Consider the following 13,514-nt stretch of genomic DNA (forward strand, 5'->3'; position numbering starts at 1 on the left):
ATCTGATGTGATTTTATGGGCAGAAGAACATGCTCTCACCATTAAGAGATAACTTAGTTATCAAAGTTGGATAATGTCTTTATTGGTGCTGCTGTGTGAACAGATTCCAGATACCCAGTCATGTTCTGTCCATAATTAGTTCTCCCTACTTTCCCATTTATGCCCAGCCATGGCAGTGAGGGTGTGCTACTGTTGATAAGGTTCTGTAAGATGTTTTGGGAAGTGGTTTTGTATCATGGTACCATTTGGAGGGTTGTCATCCTCACTTACTTGAACTGTGTACCTGCTGCTTCGCTGCTAATTGGTTCCTCATCAGTCTCACAGGGCTCTTTGTGTGGTGTCACTCACAATCAGTGCAACTCCTCTGTTTTCCTCCAGCAGGGGAACCTCAGTACTTCATGATTTTATTATTGTTCTTCAATTTGATACAATCTGTTCCTGACCATCTGTACCCACTCATCCTGAGAATATCGATACTGTAATTTTCCATCTCCCTCATAACTTGAGCTGATTTTTCCAGCTTGCAGCATTGGATGTACATGCCAGGATCTTGTACATAACATGGAGCAGCAGATACTTCAAGGTTTGAGCTCCTTGCTGAGATGGGATTGGACTGATGCTTGTTGCACAGATTCGTTTGGGGCTATCCACTAAGCCAAGGAACTGAGATGGATAATGTCATGGAGACAAAGTGAAGGCTTAGCCAGTAATATTTCTGAAGAGGAAGGTGGTCAGCCTTGCATCCAGCTCCCATGATTGAAGAATCAAGAGAGAAATTCTGTCTGGCCTCTGTCTTTGATTTACCCAGCCTTGGTAGACCTGTTGGGAGCTTCCATAATCCTGCTGATATAACTTTGGATCAGAGTCTCCTAAGCAACCCAACACAGCAAGGTACCAGGTTCAGAAATGGGGGAAAATGTGGGTTTGCCTCTGTGTGGGGTGTACACGCATGCACGTGTGTGTGTGTGTTTGCGTAATTCTGGCAATTTGTATTCCACTGTGCTTAGAATTAAGCAGGTTAATTTAGCTTTTCCTCTATTTGTTCATATCTGGTGCTCAGAGGATTTGGAAAATCCTATTCTCAGCCATCAGCTAATTACATAGAACATACTGCAACTGTTTCATGTTGTCTGATGGACTATTTTATGATTGGTTTCTTTTTTGAATTTTTTTCTTCACATGATGTCTTGAAGTAAAATACTTCTAAATGACATATGATTAGAAATCTGATAAATTAAATCCTTTCAGTACTTAAGTAATCCTTCAGGTCATGCTGACTGCTACATTTGTGTGTGTGAGAATATAAGAGAAAATAAAGACACATAATGGACTATAACAGGCGGTTTCAGTGGTGTTATAAAGCACAGGAGTAAAGTTCAGATAATTTATGGTCCACTTAACAGAAACCTTTAATGGAATAATACCTCTATAAATCAAAATTTGTGCATTGCTTATTTTAAATATGTGATTCTGACTCATGAATCCATGCCCTGTAGAAATTTCTATACCTTCTTGAGTCATGCAAATGTTGTCTCCTATCACTGTAGATATTGCTTTCTTGAGTGACAAGCTCTGTTTCACCCTACACTGTTGTCATATATTTTTTACTTCATCTAACTTCACCATGTTGGGGAAAAGATACTGTGCTAATTTTTCTTTTTCAAAAATAGTGTAGAATTCGTTGTACCAAAATTGGAGAAGTACAAGAGGCAAACAGTATATACATGATGTAGAACTAAATATGAAAAAAAAAAAGTGTACACAAGCTGAATAATTTGTGCTGCTTTCTTCATGTTACCTTTTTCCTGCTTCAAAGGTCTGATCACAACAAAATGTCATTTTGAAGGACATGTGGATATCATCCACTAGGGAGACAATGTACTTCTCCTCAGCTAGTGAACAGGTTTACCTTTTCCTCTTTTTAAGATATTCTGTGAGGGAATAAAGCAAAGCTGAGACATCTTTATATGTCCTTCTCATCCTATGAACTGATAGAAAGAAATGTGACATAAAACAATGGAATTAAATGCTTGCTGGATATGGAATTATGGACAGTAACAGTGTAGGGCAATAGCAGGTAACTCTATGAAAGCCAAAGATGTTACATCAGGTGGACAAAGTCACAGGAAGCAACTTTCTGACTAGAAATGAGAAGTAGTTCCTTGTGAGAGAAGCAAACAGCCATGTGTCCAACATGTGCTCTTTGCTCTCAGGATGTGAGTCAGCAGTGTTGGAGTTGTTTGCAGTCATCTGCTACTGCATTTAGGGGCTAAGCTAAAAGGCTTTACTGAAGTCCAGGCAGACAAGATCCACAACCTTTCCCTCATCTACAAAGCAGGTCACACCATCACAGAAGGAGATCAGGTCGGTCAGGACCTGCCTTTCATAAAACCAACCTTGCCAGGCCTGATTGCCTGGTTGTTCTGTACACGCCCCGTGTTGGCACTCAAGATGATCTGCTCCATGACTTTCTCTGGCACTGAGGTCAGTCTGAAACCTCGTTCCAGCCTTTCTTGTACACATTTGCTAATTTCCAGTCAACCACAACCTCTCCAGTTACCCAGGACTACTGGTGGTGACTGAAAGCAGCATGGCAAGCTCTTCTGCCAGCTCCATCAGTACACTTAGTTGGATCCCATCTAGCCCCATAGACCTGTGGATGTCTAAATCACATAGCAGGTTGCTGGTTATTTCCTCTTGGATTGAGGGAGCTTCATTCTGCTCCCCATCTCTGTCTTCCAGCTCAGAGGACTGGATATCCAGAAAATAACTGGTCTCGCTGTCAAAGACTGAAACAAAGGAGCCATTAAGTACCTCAGCCTTGTTCTCATCCTATGTCACTGTTTCCCTCTGCATCCAGAATTGTCAAATGTTGATCTGTCCTACACACCTTGAGGACTGCAGTGATTTGTACATAAGAAGCAATGCTTTATTTTAGTGTATAACTCAGTTTTCTGTATTTTTATGGCTGAGTGTGTTACAGACTCTTTTTATACGTTTTGAGCTCTTGACGGCCATGAATACTTTTGAAAACAACTGTGAATAATGGATGAATAACTATGAAATTCACAGTATCACCAACAAAATGCCATCAGCTGTTAATGATGTTTTATCTTGGTATCTTTTGAAATAGCTAGCACAGGGGAGACTATGAACACAGAATATGGCTACTCATCAGACCAGCTCATATTCAAGACAGAAACATAGGAAAGAATGCACCCAGATAACTAGAAAAGTTTATTTGGATATTTAATGTTAACACATACAGTGGGAAGTAAAAAAGGTTATTAATCTGCCCGCTGTTATGAAGAGAAGCACAGCAGTAGTGAGACAAGCATTGTAAGGACAGGACTGCTTTCCTGAAGCAACTATAAACATGTGCCCCTCAGTGCAGCTCAGTACTTACCAATATCTGCTCAGTTTGCTCTATGGGAGAGCATGTACAATTGCTGTGAAAATATTTCCTATGGAAAAGTGAAACAAGGCTGGGAAGTCTTTCTGCGCAAGTGTATCCTCTTTGGCTTTGTAGTATATCAATTCTGTAGCACTAATCTGAACTGTGGTACGGTGGTTAATGACATTTAGGCTAAGGAGCTGTGTTAACTCAGTGTTTCATACTTTGTTGTTATTAGGGTAGTTACTGGTCTTGTTCGTTTCTTTTCCAACTCATAAATCCTCTGTTTTTGAAAGTGCCATCCACTAATTTTATAGTGGATGTAGTCCCTTTTCTAAGAGACAAGGCAGACTTTAGCAGCTGATAGTCTAAAGTACTGCCATTGTGCTTTTAGGAAAAGTTTCACAATGCTACCACTTCTGCCTTTATATATTATTTGAATTAATTGAACTTCCTGATAATTTTTTGTCATTTGACAGATGTACAACCTAGAAAGGTAGATTTCTAGATAGAAAATACCAGATGCTAAACTTTAATTATCATCCCTTTCAAGCATGTTTTCATTATCAGAGCTACTATAGTCCGGATCTATGAGAATATACTGTAGTTGAAAATCCAAACAGCTAAAGCCATGCTGCCTTTGGATTTCGAGGAAGGCAAAGAGTCAAACCAGTATTTTCTACCTCTTGCCAATGGTCAGAACTTAAACTCTATGCAGTAAAAAAGGAACCTCTGTAATGGGCTGGTTTTGTATAGATGTTACCTTGAGAACTTTCCACTCAAATGCTACTTTGGGAAAATTCTAAACAGTTCTACTGAAGCAATGATGCTCTGTCTCCCAAATTGTGTCTCATTTTTCTTCGAAGATCAATTTAACACCATCTCCTAATAACGTCTATGAAACAATAGTCATCTTCCACTTCTCTAGTGTTGCTACCTCTATCTTACTGCTGTCTTATCGTTTCAATTGCATTTGTCTGAGTTACCCATGTATTGTGTTTTGTCTGTGGCTCTCTGTGTTTTCTGTGGCAATAGGCTGTTGCCTGTGCCATTTTTTTCTATTGATTTCAAGGGCACTAGACTCTTCATACATGACTAGGCTTTCTAAGCGTGACTGTAACAATAATAATAACAATAATAATTCAGGATATTATTAATACTTTTAATAATGAATAATAAATTGAGAGACAGAATTACATAGTGCAGTCTACTAAAAAAAAAAAAAAATAAATTGAGAGACAGAATCACATAGTGCGGTCTACTAAAAAAAAAAAAAGAAAAAAAAACGAAAAGAAAAAGAGCAAACAGTCATTTCTCTCTTGTATAAAATCAGGAGATTTGGGACTTTCAAGATGTCACTACAATAGGAATGAATATATTCCTGAGATCTGGAACAGGATATTCTGTACAAGCTCTGGAGGACAATCTTATGACTGAATTAAAAACAATCACATGGGACTTAAGAATACTGGTGTTTCTTCTGAAACAGCTTGAGTTTCATAAATGCAGGAGGGGTCAGGGAAGAGGGATTAGAAGGCAGCAAAGAGGGAAGACAACGCTGCATCCATAACTTACAGGAACATATGATAATGTTTTAAGCACCAACTGTGCTAATGTAAGCCTGTGCTTTTCATCATTTAGAAACCAGTGTAGTATCTGAAAACTCCAAACAATTAAAAAGAAACTAGAGTGCTCAAGCTGGGGACAATTTTTAATACCAATAAAGGTATTAAATACCAAGGAATGGTCTGTAAGTTACCAAAAGAAACAGACTTGTATGGTTTTGGTAGGATTCTTGATTCTACAAGTCTTTTAGCTGGACAATTGCAACACTGTTGATTTATTACTATCAGGATTGTTAGATTATAAGAATAAACTTGCTGCCCAGTTACTTAGAAACATTGCTGGTACAGGTAGAGAATCAAATAGAAATGTATAAATAAAATGTATAAAGAACTGTCATTACATGGGAACTTCTAGGTTCTTTCAAAACTTTCTCCTTTGTCTTTCAATAAACTAGCTGAACAATCAAAATTGAACTGTCAAATTCAGAGAGAAAATACTGAGTTTAAGAGCCTGTAAAGATTTTAGCGTGCACCTTTAATTCAGCATGTTTTATGTCACAAATATGACAGAATGTTTCAAACTGAGCATGGAAACAGAACTGCAGGAATGAGACATAATAAAGTTTATAGCATTGATCATATTTGCAAACTTATGTACCCTGTGTCTAACTGCTCTGGACAAAATATGCAAGCTGCAGAAATCATGTTTAGCAAGTATCCCATTCATAGAATAGTTCAGGTTGGAAGGAACCTTTACAGGTCATCTAGTCCACCACCTGTCTGAGCAACACATTCCAGTTTTACTACCCCTATGATAAAAAAATTTCTTCCTGCTATATATCTACGTTAGTCTGCAACAGGCTAAAACATACTTCCCCATCTAACTTACAGACCCGCTTTAGGTATTTACAGGCCTCACTAAGGTTACCAGAGCCTTCTCTTCTCCAGGCTGAACTACCCCAACTCTCCCAACCTTAAAGCAGAAAATTATCTAATGGATCTGAGCCTCTCTTGAGTTTTCAGCCAGCTGTGCTTGGAGAAAACCTACGTGCTATGGCCTCTACCATATTGTATTTCAAAGTACAGCCTGGATCCCAGCTCCTCAGTCCACTGAGAGAAGGCAAATCAATCTCTTCCTAGCAAAACTAATTTAGAAATAAGGTTGGACATTCTCCATAACCCAAGCAGTTCTCATGATGCCCATGAAGAGCCTCCAGTCCTCTAATCCAAAAGGTTTTTGTTAATGGTTCTGCTTGAGCAGGAAAGGATTTGGAAGTGGGTAAAAATTAAGTTACATATTTAAGTACAACTTAAGAAATTCACCCTTCTGACTCAGTGAAGGTACTGATCATATGCGTAGAGTGGAGGAAAAAAATGTGTTCTCTAGATAAAAGACCAGCAGACAGATACTTAACACCAGTTAAATTGGGAGGAACTATTTCACTGATATAGTTGGTTATGGTTAGTACTATGTATACTATGGATGACCCTCTTTTATAGGGAATGAGATTAACAAACAAAAAAATCTAACTTCTACCCATAAATATCTAGTATTATTCAAATCACTTGTGGGGAAGTATCCAACTAATAGAAATTTGCTTGGATCATAAAAAAAAAATGCATAGAGAGTAGCAAAATCCTCCTGAAAGCGATCAAATGACAATTTGATGACATTATATAATATGTTTCCTCAATTTAGACAGGAGAAAGCTGGGAAAGATCCAAGACTGCACCAGAAAACCAGTTCATGATGGTTGGGTAGCACTTAGTACAGGACCTAGAAAACACAATTTGTTGCAATGTAGTTTTTCCTTCCTGTATGGGAATATGAGGAGTCCTTTGCAGATTGCTTCCATGAAGTGTCCTGCAGGAAACATTTCTTGCTGGTTATACATCTGATTTGATCCACTGAGAGTCTGAGTATGGTCATTTTCAACCAAGAATATGTCTTTAATTTCCTCCATTCACTGATCCATAATAGAATACTTTAAAGTTCCCTTCATGGCAGCTACATAAAACTGTTTTCTGAGCTTCAAACTGGGACAGAAATAATAAATAATTAGTTACACTGGATTTTTCCCCCTTATACAAAACATTATAAAGCAGATGTTAGCACTTCTTTTTCAGAGAAGACTTATACTTGACATGATTAAACAATGAATCTACCAGCTCATTTACTCTTGTAGTTGCTATGAGGAAGGAAATGGGAGTAAGTATAATGAGACCCTTAGAGAAAGACATTTTGTGGTGATATATAAAACTAGGTTACAATATCACTGTTTCCTTGGGAACCCCTCATGTCTAGCAGAACTGAAAAGGAACAGATGAAAAAAGGGTATCAGAAAAATTATATTAATAACACTGCTGGTGTCAGTACATTTAGATGACTTACAGAAGCCACTAAAATAAAGTATCACATGCCTTTGATATACAATTAGAGTGAATTTTCATTTACAGATTTTGCAGTGAAGAACAATTTCAGCAGAGGATTGTAAACCAGGAATGGGAATCTGTTTTTTTGGAGGGTGGTTGTGAGTTCAGAATGAGAACTGAAAAGAACAGGAAGGGCAGGAAACTGGAGACACATGAATGGGAAGGTCAGAATTAAAAATGAATGCTCCTTAAAAATAATTTTTGTAAATGATCATACTACATGATAGCGTGATCATTTGTTGGTTGATTATAGACTACTGTTGACCCCATTACACTGGAGTGGGTAGGGAAGTCTGTGCTGTATGTTTTCATTAATATATCACCTGAGTAATGTAAATAACAGTAACAACATGAGACAATCCTGTGCAGGCTGACAGGAACATGAACAAATAATGTTTGTTTCCAATTGCAGAAAAATGTGAGGAATGATAGGTGAAACTGATTGTGAGAAATGAAGATAGAAGCTTAGAAAGGTCAAGTTGAATAATTTTTTCATTGTCATCAAGATAGGATGTCTTCTACTCTGAATCTGCTCTCTCTTTTCCAAACAAATAGCTAGATAACATATGGGGATTACAGTTCCTGTCCCTGTATTTGTTTGTTTACTGTTACCCAGTAATGGCAGAGGATTTAGTGGAAACAATACACATACCAAGAGAAAAGAAAGCGCTTGAAATTCTACAGTAATGCTGAGAGCAAGTATTTGTCATTTGTGGATGAAACATCACAGGCACATTGAAATGAAGCAGGCACTGTAATTCCAGAGAGTTCAAAGGTAAATATCCATTGGAAAGAATCTCAGCTGAATGGGGCAATGCACAAAAAAACTGTAGTGGTGTCTTGCAACCAAAACTACAGCCTGAATACTGCTTGTGTTTATGGTTGAGGCATGGCATGAAATATTCTTGAACCAACTGTGTAGCCTGACAGGAGTGACTACTTTCAATTGGTCTGGTTCTTTGTAATCATTCTCAGAAGTGATTGAGTGATTTCTCTTGTTCTTCACTTCCCTGGGATAAAATATATTTTCCAAAGGCTTCTCTACAGTTAATTCTTCCATTCAACATTCATAGATTGCTAAAGAATCTACTATCTTTGGGAAACTGATGACACATGGTTCTAAATTTCCTCTTTTTGACTTCGATGCCAGATTTATCTAGTGCCTGGAAGAAACAAGGAATTCGATGAGAGCCAGCTGGCTGGAATCCAGTCTGAAAGGTGAAGGTGATGTGAACTAGAGGAGCAGAATGCTTTCAGGACTGAATGAAAAATCATACAGTTTATTTTACAAGGATATCTACTTAAATATAATACGCTCAGTGTCTTACACAATGGTTTATGGTTCTTACCACAGGGTCTATTATAAACAAGTTTGCATCAAGAAATGGAAGAGTCTCCATTAGCTAAGGATGCTAGTGACATTTCTTAGAAAAAATTAAAATACAATGAATATATGTGCTTGATAATAGGTAGAGATTATTGTTAAGACCTGCTTTACCGCAGCAAACCTCTCATGTCCTTCTGACAATCTGTTCCTCCAGAATTTGTTTCCACAAATGAATGGTGTTTTCACATGCAGGCAGAAGTCTTTGGTTTGTGGGCCTGCATCCTAGAATTTATTTTCTGGAAATACAGCTAATGAGGACCACAACAGGTTCTGGTAGATGACTTTTTTCCCCATGTCTTTGCACCTGGTTATAAATTGATGTCATGGCAGATAACAAATAACACCATCTCCAAGACTATATGATCTGGGATGAGATTTCAAACTGCTCAAATCAAACCTTTAAAAATCACTTTATTATTGCCGTATACACTTCCATGTTATCCAGCACTGATGTTATGTCTCATAAAGTGAGAGAACAGCAAGCAGAACTCTATTGTCTCTTACAAAGTAAAGACCTACAGATTTAGATTATATTGTTTCTTTGGCGTTCTTGGATAGGGTATTTCCCATTTATTTGGTCTGAATGGCATCTTGGGATGCTTTTTTCAGAAATTATTTCTTGCCACAAAATGACTGCTCAGGTGGGGGATTTATAGGTAGCAAAAGAGTTTTGAGAGGTTTATTTCACCACTACCTGGTGCCCGTGTAGGAGGAGGACTTTCTTCTCCACGCTTCTCTAATGGGTGTCACATTCTTACTTTTCTGGGTTAGAGGAATCTGTCCAGACAGAGGCTGGGGTAGATTTCACACCTTGCGTGAGGTGAAGGACACTCCAGCAGGACCTTATGTGGGCGATCGTGGAGCAGCAGGTCTGTTGGGCTGGATGCGCACGGCTGAACAGCGATGCTCGGGGGAACCGGAGGCCAGCCCGGCGCACACCCCGCCGTTCCCTTGATGTTGCTCTGCGGTTCTCTGCCCGAACTGCGAACCGTGCCGTGGGGCCTATGAGGGGACGGGGATATGGGTGCTCTGCCGCCCTCTCCCCCTCGCCTTTCCCTCTGCCTCCATTTCCTCCTCCCGGGGCCGGCGCTTCCCCGCGCCACATCCTCCTCCCCAGGGCAGCACTCGGGGACCGGGCCGGCAGAGCGGGTGCCCCTCTCCGGCCGCCGTGCGGGCGGCAGGAGCAGCGGGAGCGGCGGGAGACGCGGGAGCGGCGGCCGCGCAGCGTCTCCCCGCCCTCCCCCTTGCCCCCCCGCGGCCGCCGGGCTCGGTCCTCCCAGCGCGTCGCCGGCGCCTTGGCTCCTCCTTGTCCTTCCTCGCGTGATTTTTATCGCGTCCATTTTTTGTGCGGGGATAAATAAATAAATAAGGGCAGCTGCCGCCCGCCGCCCCCCGCCGCGAGCCCGCGCGGCGCCGCTAGGGGCGGCAGCCGGGCCCCGCATCGCCCCGCGCCGCTCGGCTCAGGAGAGGGAGGCAGCGGGGCGATGCGGAGCCCCCTCCCGTGACTCCGGCTCTCCGCCATGCCATGGGTTAGGCGGACTCCATCCCGCAGCCGAGAGGGCACCAGCCAAGCGAGGCGGCGGCAGGAAGCGGCGCGGTCCGGCAGAGGAGCGGCGGGAGGCGGCGGCGGCGGGAGGCGAGCGCGGCGCCCCGCGGCCCCTTCCATGGACGGCGGCGAGGAATTATGAGCCGCGGCCGGCGGCCGGGACTGGCGCTCGCCCGCTGGGGCTTTCCCCGCTGCGCGCCCCGGGGCGCCGGGGCTCCGCTCTCATACGGCACCCCGCTCGGCCCCCTCGGCAGTCGCTGCCCCCGTCTCCTGACCCCCCGACGCTTGCTCCGTCCCCTCTCTCCCTGCCTGGCGCTCGGGGTTGGGATAATCTCGCTCGCACCCAAACCACAGCGCTCCCGAGGCTAATCCTGCCCTCTCCCCTCTCCCTCCCCACCCCGCCCCCGGCCCTTCCTCTCCCGGCGCTGCCCTCTCCCCTCCCCGCTCCCCCTGCTCGCCCCCCGGGGCCCCTCCATCCCCGTCCTCCCGCTGCCGCCGGCGGCCCGGCGGGTGGGTGCGAGGTCGGGGCTGCCGGGCACCCCGCCCCTCCCCGGCGGGGCCGTCATTAGGCTGCCGGTTGATTACAGGGTATTGATTTGTATGTGCTTCTCCCGGCGCCGGCCGCTCCCGCTGGTGCTGCTGGAGTTCGGGCAGCGCTTCTCGTAGCGGCGGCGGCAGCTCCTACCAAACATGTCGGCTCCCGCCGGGCCCCGGAGCGGCCCCGCCGCCCCTCAGCCTCCTCCGGCCCCGCAGCCCGAGATGCCGGACCTCAGCCACCTCACGGAGGAAGAGCGGAAGATCATCTTGGCCGTCATGGACCGCCAGAAGAAGGAAGAGGAGAAGGAGCAATCCGTGCTCAAGTAAGGGCGGGCGCATCCCTTTCTCGTCCTCCCGGGCCCGCGGCCGCGGAAGTCTCTCCTTTGGCCCCGGGGGCGGCACGGCCAGGGCGGGAGAGAGGAGTCGGGTGGCCGGGGTCGGGCAGGGGTGCTCGGCGCCGGGCGAGTGTGGGGCACGGCGGGAGGGACCCGCGGGAGCGGCCAGGGACGCGGCAACGCTCGGCGCCCGCCTTAGTCGCGCTCCGCGGGGCGGCTCCGGCTCCGCACGCCCCGGCGCCGGCGGGAACCAGGCGCCCAACATGGCCGCACAGGTGCCGTCCTCACCCGGCGTGTTCCATCGGGAGGACGGGGGTGGGTCGGGGCGGCGGTCGGCGCCGCCGGAGGGGGCGGACCGGCAGCATCGGGCCCGGTGCCGGGGGCGCGGCGGGCTCTGCGCTGGCGGCGGCGGCCCTGCCGAGCGGAGCGGCACCGCCGGGGCCTGGGCTCCGGCCGCCTGGCTGGGTGGGTTTGCCACAGCCGCCATCTTCCCCCGACAACGTGTCTGCCGCCCGCCCCCGCCCCGCTGCTCTTTCCAAGCGTGAGCCCCGGCGCCGGGGAAAGCGGGACGCCTTCCGCCTGCCCGGCGCGGGCGTGGGGGGGCGGCCCCGGTCCCGGCCCCGGCACCGGGAGCTGTCCGGAGCGACCCGGCTCAGCACTTGGAGCTAGCTGTTCACAGCCTCCCATCCCGGCTCAGCACCGGGAGCTGTCCATAGCCGCCCAGCCCAGCTCAGCACCGGGAGCTGTCCATGGCCACCCATCCCGGCTCAGCACCGGGAGCTGTCCATGGCCGCCCATCCCGGCTCAGCACCGGGAGCTGTCCATGGCCACCCATCCCGGCTCAGCACCGGGAGCTGTCCATGGCCACCCATCCCGGCTCAGCACCGGGAGCTGTCCGCGGCCCCCCTGCTCGGCGCCGGGAGTGTCCGGGAACGAGCTCGGGGCCCGGGGAAGGGCGAGCTTTCCCCGTGCGCCGTGCCCCGTTCCCGGGGTGACACCGGTCTCCTTGCAGGCCCGGGGGTCCCGCTGCCGTGCACGGCGTAGGTCACGCCCTGCCCCAGTCGGCTGGCAGACACTGAGTAAAGTCGAGAAAATTGTTCTCCCTTCGCTGACTTCTAGTGGCTTAAAAATAAGCAAAGCTGCTGCTGTCGTGAACGTGACTTTTATGAGTGTGGTGAAGCTGAAGCTCTAAGCTCTAAGTGTTTTTTTTTTTTTTTTTTGTACCAAAATTAGCGTTGTGTCTTGGACATGTTAATTGCAGCTGGCCTTTCACACTCAGCACCTGGAAGCTGTCTGGGCTTTAGTTGTAACTTTGGAAGTCTGTTTCCAAGATTCACTGCATCATACCAAAAACTTCAAATATACTTTGTGTGACAGCTCCTAAAAGTTGAGGAGATCTCCTAAAAACATTTCAAAGTCTGTTTAAAAAGGTTTTTTTTGTTGGATGAACATTCTGAAGCACGTCAGTGTAATGTGAGCACTGGAAATAAAGTACCATATCTTCTTTTGTCACCACATCTTAGTCTCTTGTGCTACAGTTTGTTTGCTATTGGGATACTTTATTTTGAAACAATTTAGACTATTTTATTAAGTTGCGTGATATACCAAAATAAATGCAAATTTTTGTCTCAAATTCCTGCACTCTTAAAAATCACTAACAAAAATAGAAGTTCAAGTTGGAAGCTGCAGGAATTAAAGGAATTAAGGTTACATTTTAAATATATAATAATAGCATTAAGGTTTTAAAAAGGGTTCCTGCCAACTTTTGCTGTGGAGAGTAATATTTATGGTCAAATATAAAGTAAAATATCAGTACAGTACTAAGATCAGCTTAAATGGTTAAACTTGCAAATGAAGAATAAACTGTTCTCAAGTAATGGTAAGGTAAAAGTAACTTAAGAAATGAAGCAGAATTGTTTTAATTTGTAATGTTGAGAATCTTGTAAGCAGACAATGGAAAAAGAAAAGGTCTTGATCAAATCTAAGGACAAAATTTATGTGGGGTTTGGTTTCTCATTATGTCTCACTAAAAGTGTCCTCTTGAGTTCTGTGTAAGCCGTGAGGGAGATGGTAAGGTGTAAAGTCTGTATATAGGATATGGCCTAAAGGATAGCCTAAAGGATATAGCCTATAAAGGATAGCCTAAAGCAGTGCTATTAGGAAAACGCTGTTGTCAATGGAATTTGAATAGATGGCCCACAATATTTTAGAGGGTAGTGAGAAGTGAGCTGGTGTCAAATGAATAACTCATCAGTTTCATTTTTCTGAAAATGAAGTGTTTCCTTGAACCATCAGGTACATGTTTATTTTAAAAATA

General features: G+C 44.9%; 1 protein-coding gene across 20 annotated transcripts in view; it reads left to right on the top strand.

Moving 5' to 3' along the window:
• Positions 1-10,854: 10,854 nt before the first annotated feature.
• Positions 10,855-13,514, top strand: part of RIMS2 (regulating synaptic membrane exocytosis 2) — a 445,269-nt gene continuing 442,609 nt past the window's right edge. For all 20 annotated transcript variants that reach the window (XM_041470636.1, XM_041470623.1, XM_041470624.1 and 17 more), the window contains exon 1: positions 10,855-11,185. In XM_041470636.1, the coding sequence (XP_041326570.1) occupies positions 11,016-11,185 (170 nt within the window). In that variant the 5' untranslated portion in view covers positions 10,855-11,015. The remainder of the gene's footprint in view (positions 11,186-13,514) is intronic.

The sequence above is a fragment of the Pyrgilauda ruficollis genome, unplaced genomic scaffold (assembly GCF_017590135.1).
Source record: "Pyrgilauda ruficollis isolate IOZ18807 unplaced genomic scaffold, ASM1759013v1 scaffold25, whole genome shotgun sequence".
Taxonomy (NCBI): Eukaryota; Metazoa; Chordata; class Aves; order Passeriformes; family Passeridae; genus Pyrgilauda; species Pyrgilauda ruficollis.